Source organism: Chiloscyllium punctatum, chromosome 6, assembly GCF_047496795.1.
Source record: "Chiloscyllium punctatum isolate Juve2018m chromosome 6, sChiPun1.3, whole genome shotgun sequence".
Lineage (NCBI taxonomy): Eukaryota > Metazoa > Chordata > Chondrichthyes > Orectolobiformes > Hemiscylliidae > Chiloscyllium > Chiloscyllium punctatum.
The window spans coordinates 33,146,660-33,171,046 of NC_092744.1; the positions used below are offsets into that span (position 1 = coordinate 33,146,660).

The 24,387-nt window shown below is 37.4% G+C and overlaps 1 protein-coding gene across 22 annotated transcripts in view; it reads right to left on the reverse strand.

Moving 5' to 3' along the window:
* Window positions 1–24,387, reverse strand: part of LOC140478847 (uncharacterized) — a 352,643-nt gene that overhangs the window by 221,599 nt on the left and 106,657 nt on the right. For 17 of the 22 annotated variants that reach the window (XM_072572342.1, XM_072572329.1, XM_072572328.1 and 14 more), the window contains 24 exons: window positions 22,186–22,284; window positions 21,520–21,612; window positions 20,600–20,698; window positions 19,928–20,020; window positions 19,008–19,106; window positions 18,344–18,436; window positions 17,478–17,576; window positions 16,805–16,897; window positions 15,892–15,978; window positions 15,204–15,302; window positions 14,543–14,635; window positions 13,623–13,721; window positions 12,041–12,133; window positions 11,197–11,289; window positions 10,309–10,407; window positions 9,006–9,104; window positions 6,034–6,126; window positions 4,814–4,912; window positions 4,424–4,492; window positions 3,644–3,736; window positions 2,739–2,837; window positions 1,705–1,803; window positions 1,046–1,132; window positions 135–233 (listed from right to left, as the gene is read on the reverse strand). In XM_072572342.1, coding sequence (XP_072428443.1) covers window positions 135–233; window positions 1,046–1,132; window positions 1,705–1,803; window positions 2,739–2,837; window positions 3,644–3,736; window positions 4,424–4,492; window positions 4,814–4,912; window positions 6,034–6,126; window positions 9,006–9,104; window positions 10,309–10,407; window positions 11,197–11,289; window positions 12,041–12,133; window positions 13,623–13,721; window positions 14,543–14,635; window positions 15,204–15,302; window positions 15,892–15,978; window positions 16,805–16,897; window positions 17,478–17,576; window positions 18,344–18,436; window positions 19,008–19,106; window positions 19,928–20,020; window positions 20,600–20,698; window positions 21,520–21,612; window positions 22,186–22,284 — 2,268 coding nt within the window. The remainder of the gene's footprint in view (window positions 1–134; window positions 234–1,045; window positions 1,133–1,704; window positions 1,804–2,738; window positions 2,838–3,643; window positions 3,737–4,423; window positions 4,493–4,813; window positions 4,913–6,033; window positions 6,127–9,005; window positions 9,105–10,308; window positions 10,408–11,196; window positions 11,290–12,040; window positions 12,134–13,622; window positions 13,722–14,542; window positions 14,636–15,203; window positions 15,303–15,891; window positions 15,979–16,804; window positions 16,898–17,477; window positions 17,577–18,343; window positions 18,437–19,007; window positions 19,107–19,927; window positions 20,021–20,599; window positions 20,699–21,519; window positions 21,613–22,185; window positions 22,285–24,387) is intronic. The other 5 variants (XM_072572326.1, XM_072572341.1, XM_072572344.1 and 2 more) reach the window with 5 other exon arrangements.

A 24,387-nucleotide genomic window follows, 5' to 3' on the forward strand; every position in this document is an offset into this window, starting at 1 on the left:
TCTGCTTGATGGTGCTACACGAATGAACGTCACCAACACACATCTGTCTCTGAAGGGTGTGCAGCACTATGGTCCACTGGAAGTACGGTAAATTTAACTTCACTGTTCGATGGCTATATTGTAATAAATCTTACCTGTTGTTTCTGGTGTTGTGAAAGCTGTCGAAGTAATCTTAGAGGTGGCTGCCCCTCTGGAAGTACTTCCTTCAGAGGTCCCAGAAGATGTCACAGATCCTAATAATTAAATATCAATGAAACTGTGTAAGGTTTCCTGTATTCACAAATAGTGCAAACTTAAAGAAAGACTTTGTTGAATTGAACTCAACCTGATTGATTACTGTATTCTTGCACACAAAACCTATGCAACTAACCAACTGTGAGATGGTTTGCTGCAGTTAGTTAGTTCATGATCAGGAAGGTCCTATATCAATTTCCAATATATTTCAGGCATTTTGCACATGTAATTTGTTATAGCACTATAATTATCCATTATTAAACAGGATAAGAACATCTCTGTGTGAGCAAAACTGTTTTCAGCAGCAAATGTCAATGTAATTGGTAGTTCTATGTAAGAAACATTATCCGAGGGCTGGTGTATGACTTTCAATTTATGCCTTCAAAAAACCAAATGAAACTTGAAAATTTAAGGAGATTTCAAACATGTACAAACTTTAGTGTAAGTAGTTAATATTTATTGCAGATATGCTGAGAAATTAAATTGAAAAGAAATAATTAGCCATGAAATCCTGAAAATAAATGAACTTTTACCATTTAGAAAGAAAAACAGAAATCGCTGGAAAAATTCAGCAGGTCTGATAGCATCTGTGGAGAGATAGCAGAGTTCATGTTTCAGGTCCAGTGACCTTTCTTCAGAACTCAAGGCTTTCCAACAATTTCTAGTTTTGTTTCTGATGCAGCAACATCTACAGTTCATTTGGTCTCTGCTCTCCCATTTAGAAACTGTCGACTGTACAGTCAATGTAGGAATTAACTGTGGCATGTTTAAAAGTGATTTATCAAAGAGGACTTTGAGCCTGAACTTTTACCAGTTGAGGATGATGTGGTCTCAGATGTGGTTGTAGATGGTTCTGTTGAAGAACTTGCCCCTGATGTTGAAGGTGAAGATGATGTCGCTGTTGATGTTTAATCAGAGAACGAAAGCAATTATTCAGTTACATAGTCACATCAAAGATAATGATCAGTTCAATGGGTCGAATCAAACACAACAAACATAAAAATATTTAATCACTTCATTTTATCCACCTGATCACAATAATAAGATTTCCACAACAGAATTTATGAATGCATGCATTCTTTTTTTTTAAGAAATGTTAATTTAAAAAGCAGGAAATTGGTTCACGTTCATTATTAGTTACTGACGGTAACAGTAATGACCTTTGTTTGGATTTTAATTTCTGACAACAGATAACCTGATCATTTTTGATTTTTTCACTCCCTAAAGTTGGCTGGGTGGCTAATTTGCCATGGAATGTGATGCCAACAGCACCAGTTCAATTCCTAGATTGGTTGAGATTACGATGATGGTTTCATCTTCCTAAACTCTCTCTGCTTCTGTCAGATGGTGCTACACAAATAAAGATCACCAATACCCATCTATCTCCAAATACCGTGCAGCACTATGGTCTGCTGGGAGTACAGTAAATTTAACTATATTGCTTGAAGGCTGCATTATAAGAAATGCTACCTGTTGTTTCTGGTGTTGTGGAAGCTGTCAAAGTAATCTCAGAGGTGGTTGGCCCTGTGGAAGTGCTTCCTTCGGAGGTCCCGGAAGATGTCACATATTCTAAGAATGAAACATCAATGAAACACTATAAGGCATCCTGTATTCATAAATAGTGACAAATTAAAAAAAATTTCACTGAAATTAATTATTCTGTTACATAGTCACATGAAATGATTATGATCAGTTCAATGAGTTGAATAAACACAAAAATATTTAATCACTTCATATTATCCCCCTGATTGCAATAATAAAATTTGCACAACACATTTTATGAATACCTGCATGACATTTAAAAAATGCTAATTTTACTATTACAGAAAGCAGGAAATTAGTTCAAATTCATTATTTGTTTCTTTGTTTATTGTTTGTTTATTGTTTGTGGGTGGCACGGTGGCACAGTGGTTAGCACTGCTGCCTCGCAGTGCCGGAGATCCGGGTTCAATTCCCGCCTCAGGCGACTGACTGTGTGGAGTTTGCACGTTCTCCCCGTGTCTGCGTGGGTTTCCTCCGGGTGCTCCGGTTTCCTCCCACAGTCCAAAGATGTGCAGGTCAGGTGAATTGGCCATGCTAAATTGCCCATAGTGTTAGGTAAGGGGTAGATATAGATGTAGGGGTATGGGTGGGTTACGCTTCGGCGGGGCGGTGTGGACTTGTTGGGCCGAAGGGCCTGTTTCCACACTGTAAGTAATCTAATCTAATTTTGCTTTATGATAGGAGATAGCATTGACATTTTTAATTTGTTCACTCCTTAATGTTGGCTGGATGGCTAGGTTACCTTGGAATGTGATGCCAACAGCACCAGTTTCAATTCCCAGACTGGCTGAGATTATGATGATGGTCTCCTCGTCTTAACTTTCTCCTCATCTGAAGGATGGTGCTACACAAATGAAGCTCACCAACACATCTGTCTCTAAAGAGAGCGCAGCACTATGGTCTGCTGCAAGTACAGTAAATTTAACTTTACTGCTTGACGGCTCCATTGTAATAAATCCCACCTGTTGTTTCTGGTATTGTGGAAGCTGTTGAATTAAGCTCAGAAGTGGTTGCCCCTGTGGAAGTACTTCCTTCGGAGGTCCCAGAAGATGTCACGTATTCTAAGAATAAAATATCAATGAAACAGCATAAGGATCTCTTTATTCACCAGTACTGCAAAATTAAAAGACAAACATCGCTGAATTGAAGTCAAACTGATTGATTATTGTATTCTTGCTCACAAAAATTATGCAACATCTCATGTGAGTGAGATGGTTTGATACAGCAACATCTTTCATAATCAGGAAGGGCCTGTATGCATTTCCAATATATCTCAGGCATTTTGTGAAAGTAATCTGTTATACAGCGATATTTATCCATTATTAAGCAGGGTAAGAAGATCTCTTCGCGAGCAACACTGTTATGAGCAGCAAATGTCAATAGAAGAAATGATCGCTGAATCTTTGCATGAAGTGCTATCAGAGGGATGATTTACGTCTTTCAACTTACACCCGAAGAAAACCAAATCAATCTTGAAAATTTAAAAGGACTTCAAACAGCAGAATTTTTTTGGATATTGTTAATGTTTATTGAAGAATAGATATGCTGAGAAATTAGGTTGAAAATCAATAATTAGCCATGAAATTCTGAAAATAAATTAACTTTTCCCATTTGGAAAGACAAATAGAAATTGCTGGAAAGTGTAACAGGTCTGATAGCATTTTGGAGTCAAAACAGAATTTACATTTCAGGTTCAGTGACCTTTTTTCAGAACTCAAGCTTTTCCAATAATTTCTGTTTTTGTTTCTGATATTGTTTGTTTTAGCTCTCCCATTTAGTAATTGTCGACTGTACTGTCAATGTAGGAATTAACTGTGGAATGCTTAAAAGTGATTTATCAGAGAGGACTTTGAACCTGTAGTTTTACCTGTGGAGGATGATGTGGTCTCAGATGTGGTTATAGTTGTAGATGGTTCTGTTGAAGTTGTTTCCTCAGATGTTGAAGATGAAGATGATGGAGCTGTTGATGTTCAATCAGAGAACAAAAGCAATTATTCAGTTTCATAGTCAGACCAAATGATAATGATCACATCAATGGGTTAATAAAACATAACAAACACAGAAGTATTCAATCATGTCATATTATCCACCTGATCACAATAATAAGGTTTGCACAATAGATTTTATGAATACACATGCCAGATTTATTAAAAACAGGTTAACTTTACCATTTCAGAAAGCAGAAAATTGGTTCAAATTCATTATTCGTTACTGAGGGCAACAGTAATGACCATTGTTTGGATTTTGATGAAAAAGATCACATAACATGATCATTTTTAAGTTGTTCACTCTCAAATGTTGGCTGGATGGCTAGTTTGCCGTGGAATGTGATGCCAACAGCACCAAATACTGGATTAGTGGTGCTGGAAGAGCACAGCAGTTCAGGCAGCATCCAACGAGCAGCGAAATCGACGTTTCGGGCAAAAGCCCTTACCTTTTTACCTTGCCAACAGCAGCAGTTCAGTTCCTAGACTGGCTGTGATTACGATGATCATCTCATCTTCTTAATTCTCCCCTCGTCTGTTGGATGGTGCTACTCAAATGAAGCTAACCAACACTCATTTGTCTCAAAGGATGCCACTCTGGTCTGCTGGGAGTATTGTAAGTTTAACTTTACTGTTTGCTGGCTGGATTGTAATATTCCTACCTGTTGTTTCTGGTGTTGTGGAAGCTGTCGAAGTAAGCTCAGAGGTGGTTGCCCCTGTGGAAGTACTTCCTTCAGACGTCCCAGAAGATGTCACATATTTTAAGAATAAAACATCAATGAAACATTACAAGGCACCCTGTATTCATAAATAGTGCAATTATTCAGTTACATACTCACATCAATGATAAGGATCACCTGATCACAATAATTAGGTTTGCACAACAAATTTTCTGAATACATACAAGATTTATTAAAAACATGTCAGATGGTGTTACAGAAATGAAGCCCACCAATACACATCTGTCTCAAAAGTGTGTACAGCACTATGGTCTGCTGGACGTACAGTAATTTAACTATAATGCTTGATGGCTGGATTGTAATAAATCCTACCTGTTGTTTCTGGTGTTATGGAAGATGTCGAAGTAAGCTCAGAGGTGGTTGTCCCTGTGGAAGTGCTTCCTTCGGAGGTCCCAGAAGATGTCACATATTCTAAGAAAAAAATATCAATAAACATTATAAGGCATTCTGTATTCATAAATATTGAAAACATAAAGAAAAGTTTTGCTGAATTGAACTCCACCTGATTGATTACTGTATTTTTGCACACACAAACTATGCAACTAACCAACTGTGAGATGGTTTGCTGCAGTCAGATAGTTCATGATCAGGAAGGTCCTATATCAATTTCCAATATATTTCAGGCATTTTGCACATGTAATTTGTTATAACACGATATTTATCCATTATTAAGCAGGATAAGAATATTTCTGTGTGAGCAAAACTGTTTTCAGCAGCAAATGTCAAGAGAAGAAGTGGTTGGTAGTTCTTTGTCAGAGACATTTTCAGAGGGCTGTTTTATGACTTTCAATTTATGCCATCAGGAAACTAAATGAAACTTGAAAATTTAAGGAGATTTCAACTGTGTACAAACATTAGTGTAAGTCTTTAATATTTATTGCAGAACAGATATGGATTAGGTTAGATTCCCTACAGTGTGGAAACAGGCCCTTTGGCCCAACAAGTCCACATGGACCCTAAGAAGAGCAACCCACCCAAACCCGTTTTCCCTCTGTCTAATGCACCTAACACTATGGGAAAACTAATATGGCCAATTCACCTAACCTGTGCATCTTCGGACTGTGGGAGGAAACCGACCCAGACACAGGGAGAATATGCTAATTCCACACAGACAGTCAATTGAGGTTGGAATTGAACCTGAGACCCTGGTGCTGTGAGGCTGCAGTGCTAACCACTGAGCCACTGTGCCCTGTGGTGAAATTAAATTGAAAAGAAATAATTAGCCATGAAATTCTGAAAATAAATGGACTATTCCCATTTAGAAAGAAAAAGAGACATTGTTGGAAAAAATCAGCAGATCTGATAGCATCTGTGGTGAGAAAGCAGAGTTTATGTTTCAGATACAGTGACCCTTCTTCAGAGCTAAAGGCTTTTCAACAACTTCTGTTTTTATTTCTGATACAGCAACATCTGCAGTTGTTTTGCTTTTTGTTCTCCCATTTCAAAACTGTCGACTACACTTTCAGTGTAGGAATTAACTGTGGCATGTTTAAAAGTGTTTTGTCAGCGAGATCTTTGAACCTGAAGTTTACCTGTTGAGGATGATGTGGCTTCAGACGTGGTTATAGTTGTAGATGGTTCTGTTGAAGTAGTTTCCTCAGATGTTGAAGGTGAAGATGATGTAGCTGTTGATGTTCCATCAGAGAATGAAAGCAATTAATCGGTCACATAGTCACATCAAATGATAATGATCAGTTCAATGGGTTGAATAAAATATGACAAACACAAAATTATTTAGTCACTTCATATTATCCACCTGACCACAATAGATTTTATGAATACATGCCAGATTTATTAAAAAACATGTTAATTTTACCTTTTCAGAAAGCAGCAACATAGAACATCAAATATAGAAAAATACAGCACAGAACAGGCTGTTCGGCCTACGATGTTGTGACGAGGATTAATCCTAATCTAAAATAAAATAACCTAACCTACACACCCCTCCATTCACTGCTGTCCATGTGCATGTCCAATAGTCACCTCAGTGTTCCTAAACACACTGCTTCCACCACCAACCTGGCAACACATTCCATGTGTTCACAACTTTCTGCATAATGAATATACCTCTGATGTCTCCTCTATATCTTGCTCCTAATACCCCACAACTATAACCCCTCATGGCCATCAATCCTACGCTGGGGAAAAGTCTCTGGCTATCGACTCTACCCATGCCTCTCATTTCCGAGTAAACCTCAATTGGTCAGCTCTCTTCCTCTTTTCTCCAGAGAGAAAAGTCCAAGCTAGTCAACCTCTCTTCATAAGACAAGCCCTCAATTCCAGGCAGCAGCCTGGTAAACCTTCTTTGTACCCTCTCCAAAGCCTCCATATCTTTCCGATAATAGGGCGACCAGAACTGGACACAATATTCCAAGTGTGGTCTCACCAGGGTTTTGTAGAGCTGCAGCAAAATCTCACGGCTCTTAAACTCATTCCCCCTGTTAATGAAAGCCAAAACCCCATATGCTTTCTTAACAAACCTATTCACTTGGGTAGCAATTTTGAGGGATCTATGCACTTGAATCCCTCTGTTCCTCCACCCTGTCTTTAATCCAGTATTCAGCATTCAAGTTCAACCTTCTAATATGCATCACTCTGCATTTATTCAAGTTGAACTCCATCTGCCATTTCTCAGCCCAGCTCTGCATCCTGTCTATGCCACGCTGCAGCCTGCAACAGCCTTCGACACTATCAATGGCACCCCCAACCCTTGTGTCATCGGCAAATATACAAACCCACCCCTCATCCAAGTCATTTATACAAACTACAAAGAGCAGAGGCCCAGGAACAGAGCCCTGTGGGACACCACTCATCATTGACCTCTGGCAGAACACTTTCCATTTACAACCACTCTCTGCCTTCTGTCAGCCAAACAATTCTGAATCCAGATAGCCAAATCTCCATGTATCCCATATCTCTTGATTTTATGAATGAGCCTACCATGGGGAACCTTATCAAATGCCTTGCTGAACTCCATTTACACCACATCCATTGTCCAACCTTCATCGACCTGTCTTGTCACCTCCTTAGTGAACTCAATAAGATTTGTGAGGCATGAACTGCTTTTCCAAATAGTCATAAATCCTATCCCTCATTATTCTTTCCAAAACCTTGCTGATCACAGATGTAAGACTGACTGATCTGTAATTGCTGGGAATTTCCCTATTCCCATTCTTGAAAAGAGGAACAACACTCGCCTCAATCCAATCCTCTGATATGACTCCCGTGGAGAGTGAGGAGTCAAAGATCTTCACCAGCGGCTTAGCAATCTCCTTTCTCGCTTCCCGGAGCAACCTAGGATAAATCTGGTCTGGCCCTGGGGACTTATCAATCTTAATGTTTGCCAACATTTCCAGCACATCAACTTCCTCAATCTTGATCTGTTCAAGCCTGTTTCATGGCTCCTCATATTGTCATTCACAACAAGGTCCCTTTCCTTACTTGAAAACCGCAGCAAAAAACTCATTTAGGGCTTCCGCTATCTGCTCAGACTCCATGCACAAGTTCTCTACGCTATCCCTGACTAGCCCTGCCTTCTCTCTGATCATTCTCTTATTCCTCATGTATGAGTAAAATGCCTTTGGGTTCTCCCTAATCCTTCCTGCCAAGCCTTTCTCGTGTCTCCTCCTGGCTCTCCTCAGTCCATTTCTGTGCTCCTTTCTAGCAAGCCTGTAATCCTCTAAAGTTGTGCTAGATATTTGCTTCCTCCATCTTACATAAGCTGACTTCTTCCTTTTGACAAGAAGCTCCTCTGTTCTCATTATCCAAGGCTCTTTAATCTTACCCCTTCTTGTCTGTCTCAGAGGAACAAATTTATGCATCACTCACAATAACTGCTCCTTAAACAGTTTCCACATGCCTGTTGTGCCCTTTCTGTGGAACAATTGCTCCCAGTCTGTACTTCTAAACTTCATTCTGATAGCATCATAATTTCCTTTTAATATCACCCTATGGTAATTGTTCTTTTCCCTCTCCATTGCTACAATAAATGTGAGGCAGTTGTGGTCACTGTCAGCAAATTGTTCTTGCACTGTGTGACCTGACATCTGTCTTGGCTCATTGCCGAACACCAAATCCAAAATGGCCTCTCCCCTCATCAGCCTGACTACTGAATAAGTACACCTGAGCACACCTGACAAAAAAAGAAATTGGTTCAAATTCATTATTAGTTACTTAAGGCAACAGTAATGACCTTTGCTTGGATTTTGATTTAAGACAGAAATTAGCCTTATCATTTTAAATTTATTTATTCCATAATGTTGGCTGGATGGCTAGTTTGCTGGATGGAATGTGATGCCAAGAGCACCTGTTCAATTCCTAGACTGGCTGAGATTACAGTGATGGTCTCATCTTCCTAAACTCTCCCCGCGTCTGTTGGATGGTGCTGCACAAATGAAGATCATCAACGCACATCCATCTCCAAAGAGTGTGCAGCACTATGGTCTGCTGGAAGTACGGTAACTTTAACTTTACTGCTTGATGGCTGGATTGTAATAAATCCTACCTGTTGTTTCTGGTGTTGTGGAAGCTGTCGAAGTAATCTCAGAGGTGGTTGCCCCTGGGGAAGTACTTCCTTCTGATGTCCCAGAAGATGTCACGTATTCTAAGAATAAAATATCGATGGATCACTGTAAGTCTCCATGTATTCAAAAATAGTGCCAACTCAAAAGATAAACTTTGTTGAATTGAACTCAACCCGATTGATTACTGTATTTTTGCACTCAAGAACAATGCAACTAACCAATTATGAAATGGTTTGTTGCAGTCGGGTCTTCTATCATCAGGGAAGTCCTATATGAATTTCCAATGTATTTCAGGTATTTTGAAAATGTAATTTGTTATGAGACTATATTAATCCATTATTAAACAGGATAAGAATATCTCTGTGAGTACAAAACTGTTTTCAGCAGCAAGTGTCAATAGAAGAAGTGATTGGTCGTTCTTTGTGAGAAACATTATCCGAGGGCTAGTTTATGATTTTCAATTTATGCCATTGGGAAACTAAATGAAACTTGAAAATTTAAGAAAATTTCAAACGTGTACAAAATTTAGTGGATATTATTAATATTTATTGCATAACAGATACGCTGAGAAATTAAAGTGAAAGGAAATAATTAGCCATGAAATTCTGAAAATAAATTAACTTTTCCCATTTAGAAAGAAAAAGAGACATTGCTGGAAAAATTCAGCAGGTCTGATAGCATCTGTGGAGAGAAAGCAGAGTTTATGTTGATGATCAATCAGAGAACAAAAGCAATTATTCCATTACATACTCGCATCAAATGATAATGATCAGTTCAATGGGTTGAATAAAACATGACAAACTCAAATGTATTTAATCACTTCATGTTATCCAACTGATCACAATCATTAGGCTTCCACAATAGATTTTATGAATGCATGCAAGTTTTTTTTGAATAAAATTTTAATTTTACCACTTCAGAAAGCAGGAAATTCGTTCAAATTCATTATTAGTTACTTAGGGCAACAGTAATGACCATTGTTTGGATTTTGATTTGTGATAACAGATGACCTGATCATTTTCAATTTGTTCACTCCCTAATGTTGGCTGGATGGCTAGTTAGTCATGTACTATGATGTCAACAGCACAAGTTCAATTCCTAGACTGGCTGAGATTACGATGATAGTCTCATCTTCTTAAACTCTCCCTCGTCTTTGGGATGGTGCTACACAAATGAAGCAAACCAACACTCATCTGTCTCTAAAGAGCGTGCAGCACTATGGTATGCTAGATGCACTGTAAATTTAAGTTTACTGCTTGATGGCTAGATTGTAATAAATCCTACCTGTTGTTTCTGGTGTTGTGGAAGCAGTTGAAGTAATCTCAGAGACAGTTGTCTCTGTGGAAGTGCTTCCTTCGGAGGTCTCAGAAGTTGTTACATATTCTAAGAATAAAGTATCAGTGAAACAGTGTAAGGCTCACTGCATTCACAAGTAGTGCAAAACTAAAACAAAAACATTGCTGAATTGAAGTCAAATCAATTGATTCCTATATTCTGGCACAAAAAATTATGCAACATCTCATGCGACTGAGACCTTCCATTATCAGGAAGGACCTGTATGCATTTCCAATACATCTCAGGCATTTTGTGAAAGTAATCTGTTGTAAGGCGCTATTAGCCATTATTAATTGGGATAAGATTATCTCTGTCTGAGCAACTGTTATTAGTATCAAATGTCAACAGAAGAAGTGATTGCTGGATCCTTGGATGAAATGCTATCAGAGGGCTGGTTTGTGTCTTTCAATTTATACCAGAAGAAAACCAAACCAAACGTGAAAATTTAACGACTTCAAACGTGCACAAAGTTTAGTGGATATTTTTATTGTTTATTGAAGAACAGATATGCTGAAAAATTAAGTTGAAAAACAATAGTTAGCTTTTCAGAAATTCTGAAAATAAATTAACTTTTCCCATTTAGAAAGACAACAGAAATTGCTGGAAAACGTCTGACAGCGTCTGTGGAAAGAAAGCAGAGTTAATATTTCAGGTCCAGTGACCTTCCTTCAGAACTCAAGGTTTTCCAACAATTTCTGGTTTTGTTTTTGATTTTGCAACATCCGCAGTTCTGCTTATTTTTGCTCTCCCACTTAATAATTATCGACTGTACTATCAACGTAGGAATTAACTGTGGAATGTTTAAAAGTGATTTGTCAGAGAGGACAGCAGTTTTACCTGTTGAGGATGATGTGGTCCCAGATGTGGTTATAGTTGTAGATGGTTCTGTTGAAGTAGTTTCCTCAGATGTTGAAGGTGAAGATGATGGAGCTGTTGATGTTCAATCAGAGAATGAAAGCAATTGATTACTGTATTTTTGCACACAAAATCTATGCAACTAACTAACTATGAGATGGTTTGCTGCAATCAGGTCTTCCATGATCAGGAAGGTCTTGTATGAATTTGCATATATTTAAGGCATTTTGCAAACAGAATTTGTTATGAGACTATAATTAACCATTATTAAACAGGATAAGAATATCTCTGTGTGAGGATATCTCTTTTCAGCAGCAAAAGTCAAAATATGAAGTGGTTTGTAGCTCTTTGTAAGAAAAATTATCAGAGGACTGGTTTATGATGTTCAATTTATGACATCAGAAAATGAAATAAAACTTGACAATTTAAGGAGAGTTTAACTGTGTACAAGCATTAGTGTCAGTCATTAATATTTATTGCAGAATAGGTATGCTGAGAAATTAAATTGAAAAGAAATAAATAGCCATGAAATTCTGAAAATAAATGGACTATTCCTAAGAAAAAGAGACATTGCTGGAAAAGTTCAGCTTTTCTGATAGCATCTGTGGAGAGAAAGCAGAGTTCATGTTTCAGGTCCAGTGACCTTTCTTCAGAACTCAAGGCTTTCCAACAACTTCTGTGTTTGTTTCTGATACAGCAACATCTGCAGTTCTTTCAATTTTTGCTCTCCCATTTAGTAACTGTTGACTGTATGGTCAGTGTAGGAATTAACTGTGGCATGTTTAAAAGTGATTTGTCAAAGAGGACTTTGAACCTGAGGTTTTACCTGTTGAGGATGATGTGGTCTCAGATGTAGTTATAGTTGTAGATGGTTCTGTTGAAGTACTTTCCTCAGATGTTGAAGGTGAAGATGATGTAGCTGTTGATGTTCAATCAGAGAATGAAAGCAATTATTCAGTTACATACTCACATCAAATGATAATGACCAGTTCAATGGGTTGAATGAAACATGACAAACACGAAAGTATTTAATCACTTCATGTTTTCCACCTGATCGTAATAATTAGGTTTGCGCAACAGATTTAATGATTACATACTTATTAAAAACATGTTAATTTTACCATTTCAGAAAGCAGGAACAAAGAACATAGAACATTTCAAAATACAGCACAGTACAGGCCCTTCAGCCCACGATGTTTTGCCCAGGATTATTCCTAATTTAAAATAAAATAACCTAACCTACGTTCCCTTCCATTCACTGTTGTCCGTGTGCATATCCAACAATCACCTCAATGTCCCTAATGACTCTGCTTCAACCACCACCATCGCTGGCAATGCATTCTATGCATTCACAACTCTCTGCAAAATGAATATACCTCTGACATCTCTTCTGTACCTTACTCCTAACACATTAAAACTATGACCCTTCGTGACAGTCAATCCTGCCCTGGGGAAAAGTCTCTGGCTATCGATTCTATCCATGCCTCTCATTACATTGGACACTTCAATCAGGTCGCCCTTCTTCCTCCTTCTCTCCAGAGAGAAACATCCAAGCTCAGTCAATCTCTCTTCGTAAGACAAGACCTCATATTCCAGGCAGCATCCTGGTAAACCTTCTTTGTACTCTCTCCAAAGCCTCTGCATCTTTTCTATAATAGGGCAACAAGAACTGGACACAATATTCCAAGTGTGGTCTCACCAGCATTTTGTAGAGCTACAGCAAAACCTCGCAGCTCTTAAACTCGATCCCCCAATTAATGAAAGCCAAAACACCATATGCTTCCTTAAAAACCCTATCCACTTGGGTGGCTAATTTGAGGGATCTGTGCACTTGAACACCAACATCCTGCTATTCCTCCACACTGCTAAGAATCCTGTCTTTAATCCTATATTCAGCATTCAAGTTCAACCTTCCAAAATGCATCACTTTGCATGAATCCAGGTTGAACTCCATCATCCATTTCTCAACCCAGCTCTGCATCCTGTCAATGTCACGCTGCAGCCTGCAACAGCACTCGATACTATCAACGGCACCTCCAACCTTTGTGTCATTGGCAAATTTACTAACCCACCCCTTAACCTCCTCATCAAAGTCATTTGTACAAACTACAAAGAGCAGAGGCCCAAGAACACAGCCTAATCATTTTAAACTTGTTTATTCCATAATGTTGGCTGGATGGCTAGTTTGCCATGGAATGTGATACCAACAGCACCTGTTCAATTCCTAGACTGGCTGAGATTATGATGATGGTTTCATCTTCTTAAACTCTCCGTTGTCTGTTGGATGTGCTACACAAATAAACCTCACCAACACACATATGTCTCGAAGTGTGTGCAACAGTATGGTCTGCTGGAAGTACAATAACTTTAACTTTGCTGCTTGATGGCTGGATTGTAATATATCCTACCTGTTGTTTCTGGTGTTGTGGAAGCTGTCGAAGCAATCTCAGAGGTGGTTTCCCCTGGGGAAGTGCTTCCTTCGGAGGTCCCAGAAGACGCCATGTATTCTAAGAGTAAAATTTCAATGAAACAGCGTAAGTGTCCCTGTGTTTACAGATAGTGCAAACTTAAAGAAAAACTTTGTTGGGTTGAACCCAACCGATTAATTACTGTATTCTTGCACACAACAACAATGCATTTAACCAACTATGAGATGGTTTGTTGCCATCAGGTCTTCTATGATCAGGAAGGCTCTATATGAGTCTCCAATATATTTCAGGCATTTTGCACATGTAATTTGTTACGAGACTATATTTATCCGTTATTAAGCAGGATAAGAATATCTCTGTGAGCAAAACTGTTTTCAGCAGCAAATGTCATGGGAAGGAGTGATTGGTACTTCTTTGTCAGAAACATTATCCGAGGGCTGGTGTATGACTTTCAATTTATGCCTTCAGAAAACCAAATGAAACTTGAAAATTGATGGAGATTTCAAATGTGTACAAACTTTAGTCGTTAATATTTATTGAAGAATAGATATGCTGAGAAATTAAATTGAAAGGAAATAATTAGCCATGAAATTCTGAAAATAAATGAACTATTCCCATTTAGAAACATAAAGAGACATTGGTGAAAAAATTCAGCAGGTCTGATAGTATCTGTGGAGAGATAGCAGAGTTCATGTTTCAGGTCCAGTGACCTTTTCTTCAGAACTCAAAGCTTTCCAACAACTTCTGTGTTTGTTTCTGATACAGCAACATCTGCAGTTCTTTTGGGTTTTGCTCTCCCATTTAGAAACTCTCTACTGTATGGTCAGCTCAAGATAGGAATTAACTGTGGCATGTTTAAAAGTGATTTGTCAGAGAGGACTTTGAACCTGAGGTTTTACCTGTTGAGGATGATGTGGTTTCAGATGTGGTTATAGTTGTAGATGGTTCTGTTGAAGAACTTGCCTCTGATGTTGAAGGTGAAGATGGCGTAGCTATTGATGTTCAATCCAAGAACAAAAGCAATTATTCAGTTACATACTCATTTCAAATGATTCCGATCAGTTCAATGGGTTGAATAAAACATAACAAATGCAAAAGTATTTAATCACTTCATATCATTTACCTGATCACAATCATTAGGCATCCACAATGGATTTTATGAATGCGTGCAAGATAAGATGTTAATTTAACCATTTCAGAAAGGAGGAAATTGTTTCAAATTGATTGTTAGTTACTGAGGGCAACATTAATAACCTTTGTTTGGATTTTGATTTATGATAGGATATAGCATGATCATTTTTGATTTGTTCACTCCCTAATGATAGCTGGAGGGCTAGTTAGCCATGGATTGTGATGCCAACAGCACCAGTTCAATCCCTAGACTGGCTGAGATTTCGATGATGGTCTCATCTTCCTAAACTCTTCCCTCATTTTTCGGATGGTGCTACTCAAATGAAGATCACTAACACTCATCTGTCTTGAAAGAGTGTGCAGCACCATGGTCTGCTGGATGTACAGTAAATTTAACTTTACTGCTTGATGGCTTGTAATAAATCCTACCTGTTGTTTCTGGTGATGTGGAAGCTGTTGAAGTAATCTCAGAGGTAGTTGGCCCTGTGGAAGTGCTTCCTTCGGAGGTCCCAGAAGATGTCACATATTCTAAGAATGAAACATCAATGAAACACTCTAAGGCATCCTGTATTCATAAATAGTGACAAATTACAACAAACTTCACTGAAATTAATTATTCAGTTACATTGTCACACCAAATGATAATGATCAGTTCAATGAGTTGAAAAAAACATAACAAACACAAAAATATTTAATCACTTCATATTATCCCCCGATCACAATATTAAAGATTGCACATAGCATTTCATGAATACCTGCAAGACATTTAAAGGATGTTAATTTTACCACAACAGAAAGCAGGAAATTTGTTCAAATTCATTATTTGTTTCTTTGTTTATTGTTTGGAATTTGCATTATTATAGGAGGCAGCATCAAAATGTTTATTTGCTTAATGTTGGCCGGTGGCTAGTTTGCCATGATGCCAACAGCACCAGTTCAATTTCTGGATTGGCTGAGATTACGATAATGTTCTCATCTTCTTAACTCTCCCCTCGTCTGTTGGATTGTGCTATACAAATGAAGCTCACCAACACACATCTGACCAGCATTTATGGTCTGCTGAACATGCAGCAAATTTAACTTTACTGCTTGATGGCTAGATTGTAATAAATCCTACCTGTTGTTTCTGGTGTTGTGGAAGGGGTATTGGTGGTTGATTCTGTGGAAGTGCTTCCTCCTGAGGTCCCAGACGATGTCACATATTCTAAGAATAAAATATCAATGAAAGAGTGTAAGGCTCCCTGAATTCATCAGCATTGCAAAATTAAAAAGAAAGCATCGCTGAATTGAAGTCAAACTGATTGATTACTGTATTCTTGCACAAAATAAATTACGCAACATCTGATGTGAGAGAGATGGTTTGCAACAGTCAGATCTTCCATGATCAGGAAGGGCCTAAATGAATTTCCAATATATTTCTGGCGGTTTGTGAAAGTAATCTGTTGTAAGGTGATACTTATCCATTATTAAGCAGGATAAGAATTTCTCCGTGTGAGCCACCCTGTTATGAGCAGCAAATATCAATAGAAGAAGTGATTGTTGGATTATTGGATGAAATGCTGTCAGAGGGATGATTTATGTCTTTCAATTTACACCAGAAGCAAACCAAATCAATCTTGAAAATTTAAAAAGATTTCAAAAGTGTACAAATTTTAGAGGATATTGTGACTGTCTATTGAAGAACAGATATGCTGAGAAATTAAATTGAAAAGCGATAATTAGCCATGAAATTCTGAAAATAAACAAACATTTCCCATTTGGAAAGAAAAACAGAAATTGCTGGAAAGAGTCAGCACATCTGACAGCATCTGTGGAGAGAAAGAGGATTTTTTTTCAAGTCCAGTGACCTTTCTTCAGAACTCAAGGTTTTCAAACAATTTCTGTTTTTGTTTCCGACACAGCAACATCTGCAGTTCTTTTGCTTTTAGCTCTCCCATTTAGTCATTGTCGACTGCACTGTCAGAGTAGGAATTAACTGTGGCATGTTTTAAAGTGATTTGTCAGAATGACCTTTGAACCTGCAGGTTTACCTGTTGAGGATGATGTGGTCTCAGATGTGGTTATAGTTGTAGATGGTTCTGTTGAAGTAGTTTCCTCAGATGTTGAAGGTGAAGATGATGGAGCTGTTGATGTTCAATCAGAGAACAAAAGCAATTATTCAGTTTCATAGTCAGACCAAATGATAATGATCACATCAATGGGTTGAATAAAACAACACAAACACAGAAGTATTTAATCACGTCCTATTATCCACCTGATCACAATAATTAGGTTTGCACAACAGATTTTATGAATATATGCAAGATTTTTTTAAAAAGTCTTAATTTTACCATTTCAGAAAGCAGGAACTTGGTTCAAATTCATTATTAGTTACTTAGGGCAACAGTAATGGCCTTTGATTGGATTTTGATTTATGATATTGGATGACCTGATCATTTTCAATCTGTTCACCTCCTAATGTTGGCTGGATGGCTAGTTTGCCATGGAATGTGATGCCAACAGCACAAGTTTAATTCCTAGACTGGCTGAGATTACGATGATGGCCTCATCTTCTTAAACTCTCCCCGCGTCTGTCGGATGGTGCTACACAAATGAAGATCAACAACACCCATCTATCTCCAAATACCATGCAGCACCATGGTCCACTGGGAGTACGGTAAATTTAACTGTACTGCTTGATGGCTGGATTGTAATAAATCCTACCTGTTGCTTCAGGTGTTGTGGAAGCTGTCGAAGTAATCTCAGAGGTAGTTGCCCCTGTGGAAGTACTTCCTTCGGAGGTCCCAGACGATGTCACATATTCTAAGAATAAAATATTAATGAATCAGCATAAGGATCTCTGTATTCACCAGTAGTGCAAACTTAAAGAAAAACATCATTGAATTGAAATCAAACCAATTGATTACTGTATTCTTGCACACAAAAATCATGCAACTAACCAACTATGAATTTCCAATATATTTCAGGCATTTTCCAATCAGAATTTGTTACAAGACTATATTTATCCATTATTAAGCAGAATAAGAATACCTTTGTGTAAGCAAAACTGTTTTCAGCAGCAAATGTCAATAGAAGAAGTGATCGGTAGTTCTTTGTAAGAAACATTATCCGAGGGCTAGTGTATGACTTCCAATTTATGCCATTAGGAAATCAAATGAAGCTTGAACAATTTTCAAACATTTAAAAACTTAAGTGTATGTCATTCATATTTATTTTGGAACTAATATGCTGAGAAATTAGATTGAATGGAAATAATTAGCGATGAAATTCTGGAAATAAATTTACTGTTCTTGTTTAAAAAGAAAAAGAGACATTGCCGGAAAAATTCAGCAGGTCTGATAACATCTATGGAGAGAAAGCATAGTGAATGTTTCAGGTCCAGTGACCCTTCTTCAGAACTCAGGACTTTCCAACAATATCTGTTTTTATTTCCAATATAGCAACATCTGCAGTTCTTTTGGTTTTTGCTCTCCCATTTAGAAACTGTTGACTGTACGGTCAGTGTAGGAATTAACTGTGGCATGTTTAAAAGTGATTTGTCAAAGAGGACTTTGAACCTGAAGATTTACCTGTTGAGGATGATGTGGTTTCAGATGTGGTTATAGTTGTAGATGGTTCTGTTGAAGAACTTGCCCCTGATGTTGAAGGTGAAGATGATGTAGCTGTTGATGTTCAATCAGAGAACGATAGCAGTTATTCAGTTACATCAAATGATATTGATCAGTTCAATGGGTTGAATAAAACATGACAAACACAAAAGTATTTAATCACTTCATATTATCCACATGATCATAATAATTACGTTTGCACAATGGATTTTATGAATGCGTACAAGATTTTCTTAAAAATTGTAAATTTTACCATTTCAGAGAGCAGGAAATTAGCTCAGATTCATTATTAGTTACTTAGGGCAATAGTAGTGACATTTGTTTGGAATTTGATTCATGATAGGAAGTAGCCTTATCATTTAAAATTTGTTTATTACATAATGTTGGCTGGAAGGCTAATTTGCCATGGAATGTGATGCTAACAGCACCAGTTCAATTCTTGGACTGGCTGAGAGTATGATGATGGTCTCATATCCTTAAGCCTCCCCTCGTCAGTCGGATGGTGCTACACGAATGAAGCTCTCCGACACCTGTCTGTCTCTAAAGAATGTGCAGCACTATGATCTGCTGGAAGTACGGCAAATTTAACTTTACTGCTTGCTGGCTGCATTGTAATAAATCCTACCTGTGGCTTCTAGTGTTGTGGAAGCTGTTGAAGTAATCTCAGAGGTGGTTGCCCCTGTGGAAGTACTTCCCTCAGAGGTCCCAGAAGATGTTACATAACCTAAGAATAAAATATCAATGAAACAGTGTAAGGTTCCCTGTATTCACCAGTAGTGCGAAATTAAAAGGAAGACATCGCTGAATTGAAGTCAAACTGATTGATTACTGTATTCTTGCACACAAAAATCATGCAACTAACCAACTATGCGATAGTTTGCCGAGTCAGTTCTTCCACGATCAGGAAGGTCTTATATGAATTTCTAATACATTTCAGGCATTTTCCAAACAGAATTTGTTACAAGACTATATTTATCCATTATTAAGCAGAATAAGAATATGTCTGTGTAAGCAAAACTGTTTTCAGCAGCAAAAGTCAATAGAAGAAATGATCTTCCTTGTAGTTCTTTGAAAGAAACATTATCCGAGGGCTGGTGTATGACTTCCAATTTATGCCATCAGGAAATCAAATGAAGCTTGAACAATTTTCAAACATTTAAAAACTTTAGTGTATGTCATTCATATTTATTTTGGAACTAATATGCTGAGAAATTAGATTGAATGGAAATAATTAGCTATGAAATTCTGGAAATAAATTTACTGTTCTTGTTTAAAAAGAAAAAGAGACATTGCTGGAAAAATTCAGCAGGTCTGGTAACATCTATGGAGAGAAAGCATAGTGAATATTTCAGGTCCAGTGACCCTTCTTCAGAACTCAAGGCTTTCCAACAATATCTGTTTTTATTTCCAATATAGCAACATCTGCAGTTCTTTTGGTTTTTGCTCTCCCATTTAGAAACTGTTGACTGTACGGTCAGAGTAGGAATTAACTGTGGCATGTTTAAAAGTGATTTGTCAAAGAGGACTTTGAACCTGAGGTTTTACCTGTTGAGGATGATGTGGTTTCATATGTGGTTATAGTTGTAGATGGTTCTGTTGAAGAACTTGCCCCTGATGTTGAAGGTGAAGATGATGTAGCTGTTGATGTTCAATCAGAGAACGATAGCAGTTATTCAGTTACATAGTCACATCAAATGATATTGATCAGTTCAATGGGTTGAATAAAACATGACAAACACAAAAGTATTTAATCACTTCACATTATCCACTTGATCATAATAATTACGTTTGTATAATGGATTTTATGAATGCATACAAGATTTTCTTAAAAATTGTAAATTTTACCATTTCAGAGAGCAGGAAATTAGTTCAGATTCATTATTAGTTACTTAGGGCAATAGTAGTGACATTTGTTTGGAATTTGATGCATGCTAGGAAGTAGCCTTATCATTTAAAATTTGTTTATTACATAATGTTGGCTGGAAGGCTAATTTGCCATGGAATGTGATGCCAACAGCACCAGTTCAATTGTTGGACTGGCTGAGAGTATGATAATGGTCTCATATTCTTAAGCCTCCCCTCGTCAGTCGGATGGTGCTACACGAATGAAGCTCTCCGACACCTGTCTGTCTCTAAAGAATGTGCAGCACTATGATCTGCTGGAAGTACGGCAAATTTAACTTTACTGTTTGCTGGCTGCATTGTAATAAATCCTACCTGTTGCTTCTAGTGTTGTGGAAGCTGTTGAAGTAATCTCAGAGGTGGTTGCCCCTGTGGAAGTACTTCCCTCAGAGGTCCCAGAAGATGTTACATAACCTAAGAATAAAATATCAATGAAACAGTGTAAGGTTCCCTGTATTCACCAGTAGTGCGAAATTAAAAGGAAGACATCGCTGAATTGAAGTCAAACTGATTGATTACTGTATTCTTGCACACAAAAATCATGCAACTAACAAACTATGCGATAGTTTGCCGAATCAGTTCTTCCACGATCAGGAAGGTCTTATATGAATTTCTAATACATTTCAGGCATTTTCCAAACAGAATTTGTTACAAGACTATATTTATCCATTATTAAGCAGAATAAGAATATGTCTGTGTAAGCAAAACTGTTTTCAGCAGCAAAAGTCAATAGAAGAAATGATCTTCCTTGTAGTTCTTTGAAAGAAACATTATCCGAGGGCTGGTGTATGACTTCCAATTTATGCCATCAGGAAATCAAATGAAGCTTGAACAATTTTCAAACATTTAAAAACTTTAGTGTATGTCATTCATATTTATTTTGGAGCTAATATGCTGAGAAATTAGATTGAATGGAAATAATTAGCGATGAAATTCTGGAAATAAATTTACTGTTCTTGTTTAGAAAGAAAAAGAGACATTGCCGGAAAAATTCAGCAGGTCTGGTAACATCTATGGAGAGAAAGCATAGTGAATATTTCAGGTCCAGTGACCCTTCTTCAGAACTCAAGGCTTTCCAACAATATCTGTTTTTGTTTCCAATATAGCAACATCTGCAGTTCTTTTGGTTTTTGCTCTCCCATTTAGAAACTGTTGACTTTACGGTCAGTGTAGGAATTAACTGTGGCATGTTTAAAAGTGATTTGTCGAAGAGGACTTTAAACCTGAAGTTTTACCTGTTGAGGATGATGTGGTTTCATATGTGGTTGTAGTTGTAGATGATTCTGTTGAAGAACTTGCCCCTGATGTTGAAGGTGAAGATGATGTAGCTGTTGATGTTCAATTAGAGAACAAAAGCAATTATTCAGTTACATAGTCACATCAAATGATAATGAATGATCGGTTCAATGGGTTGAATAAAACATGACAAACACAAAAGTATTTAATCACTTCATATTATCCACATGATCATAATAATTACGTTTGCACAATGGATTTTATGAATGCGTACAAGATTTTCTTAAAAATTGTAAATTTTACCATTTCAGAGAGCAGGAAATTAGTTCAGCTTCATTATTAGTTACTTAGGGCAATAGTAATGACATTTGTTTGGAATTTGATTCATGATAGGAAATAGCCTTATCATTTAAAATTTGTTTATTATATAATGTTGGCTGGATGGCTAATTTGCCATGAAATGTGATGCCAACAGCACCAGTTCAATTCCTGGACTGGCTGTGAGTATGATGATGGTCTTGTCTTCTTAAACTCCCCCTCGTCAGTCAGATGGTGCTACACGAATGAAGCTCACCGACACATGTCTGTCTCTAAAGAGTGTGCAGTACTATGATCTGCTGGAATTTAACTTTACTGCTTGCTGGCTGAATTGTAATAAACCCTACCTGTTGTTTCTGGTGTTGTGGAAGCTGTTGAAGTAATCTCAGAGGTGGTTGCCCCTGTGGAAGTGCTTACTTCGGAGGTCCCAGATGATGTTACATATTCTAAGAATAAAACGTCAATGAAACAAGTTAAGGCTCCCTGCATTCATAGGTAGTACAAAATGAAACGAAAAACAAAGAAGTCAAACTGATTGGTTACTCTATTCTTGCACACAAAAATATTGTGCAACATCTGATGTGAGTGAGATGGTTTGCAACAGCCAGATCTTCCATCATCCAGAAGGGCCTGTGTGAACTCCCAGGCATTTTGTGAAAGTTATCTGTTATGAGACGATATTTAGCCATTATTAAGCAGGGTAAAAATATTTCCGTGTGAGCAACACGGTTATGAGCAGCAAATGTCAATAGAAGAAGTGATTGCTGGTTCTTTGCATGAAACGCTATCAGAGGGCTGGTTTATGTCTTTCAATTAACACCAGAAGAAAATCAAATCAATCCTGAAAACTTCAGAAGATTTCAAACATGGACAGATTTTAATATTTATTGAAGGACAGGTATGCTGAGATATAAGATTGAAAAGCAATAATGAGCCATGAAATTCTGAAAATAAATGAACATTTCCCAATCGGTAAGAAAGAAATGGAAATTCCTGGAAAGATATCAGCAGGTCTAGCAGCATCTGTGGAGAGAAAGCAGAGTTAATGTTTCAGGACCAGTGACCCATCTTCAGAACTCAAGGTTTTCCAGAAATGTCTGTTTTTGTTTCTGACATACTGTTATGAAGATGTGTGTGCACTATATCTTTAAAAGAGTTAGAAGCCAGAAGAAATATGTGACAGCACCAAGTGTTCTCACTGAGGTAACAATGTAACACTGGATTGAAAGCTAGATTTGCTGAGTTGCCTGGAAACGACAAAACAAATTTAAATTAGACCAATCAGCTTAACTTACACCCTGAAAAATATCAAACTCCAATCGCGTTTGAATTTAGTATATTGACAGTCTTAATATCCAATGACACAATCTGATGCTTTGGAGATATAAGACCAGGGTAAAGTGAACAGTTGAGAGAAGAACTGCCAAGCTACCAGCATGTCAAGACTGCCTGAAAAATAGCTCTCTTAAAAGTACCTTTATCGATCAGTAACCTGTGATGCAGAATCCCTAAGAAGTTTTGCTTTGTAAATCTTAATTCAGAGTTTTATCGGGCTAACATTGTGGAAGGGGAAGGTAAAAGATAGGTTAGTGGAAGAAGTTATAAGTAATTGTTATTTAATTATTCTCTGTTATACTTTAAGAAATGAAATTGTTAATTTTTACTTTAAATAGTTCTTGGCCTAACAAATGTTTACAGATTTCTGCACAGGATAAATCTTTTCCATATTGCTGCTTTAAATTAAGCAGGAGTGTTTACCCCATGTTGTAACAGCTTGGTAGCTTGGGCCTGTGATTTGAACTGCTTTGATTTGAATTGATTTGAATAGATTTGAGGCTACGAAAAATCCCAGCAGATATAAACACTTGCAGGTTAGTGTCCACATCTTTAAATAAAACATACGTGAGGCAATTAGTTTAATTTTGGTGAATTGTGATTGATTAAATTAAAAGTGAGAGAAATGGCCATAAAATTGCTAAAGAAGTTCTGGGATTTGAAGATGATTCTCAAATATGCCAATAAAGTTTAGAAGGAAAGAAAAAGGCCTTACTTTTAGAATTAGCAAATAAGTTTAACTAAGGACAAAAGTAAACCTGAAATTGTAAGGGAGTTACTCAAACTCAAAGGGTGTGTCAGAAAAACAAACAAGTGCAGGAGAGGTAGAAAAACTTCAATTACAATTGAGGAAAATGGAGTTAGAAGATAAACAGAGAGAGAGAAAAGAGGGAGGAAGCAAGAGGAAAAAGAGAGAAGGTTCTTCGCTGAGCAAAGAGAGAGAGAAGAAACGAAGAGAGAGAGAGAGATGAGAGAGAAAGAGGAAAAAGAAAGAGAGAGAAGGTTCTTAGCTGAGCATAAAGAGAGAGAATTTGCTTAAAAATTTGTGAATTAGTCAGCAAAGTCGAGTTAACAGGATGGAGATTAAAAGACAAGTTAATGATATATACAAATATGTCAACACTTTGCCACATTTGATGAAAAAGATGTTGAAGCCTTCTTTACTTCATTTGAAAACCTGGATAGACAGATGGAGTAGTCCAAGGATTTATGGG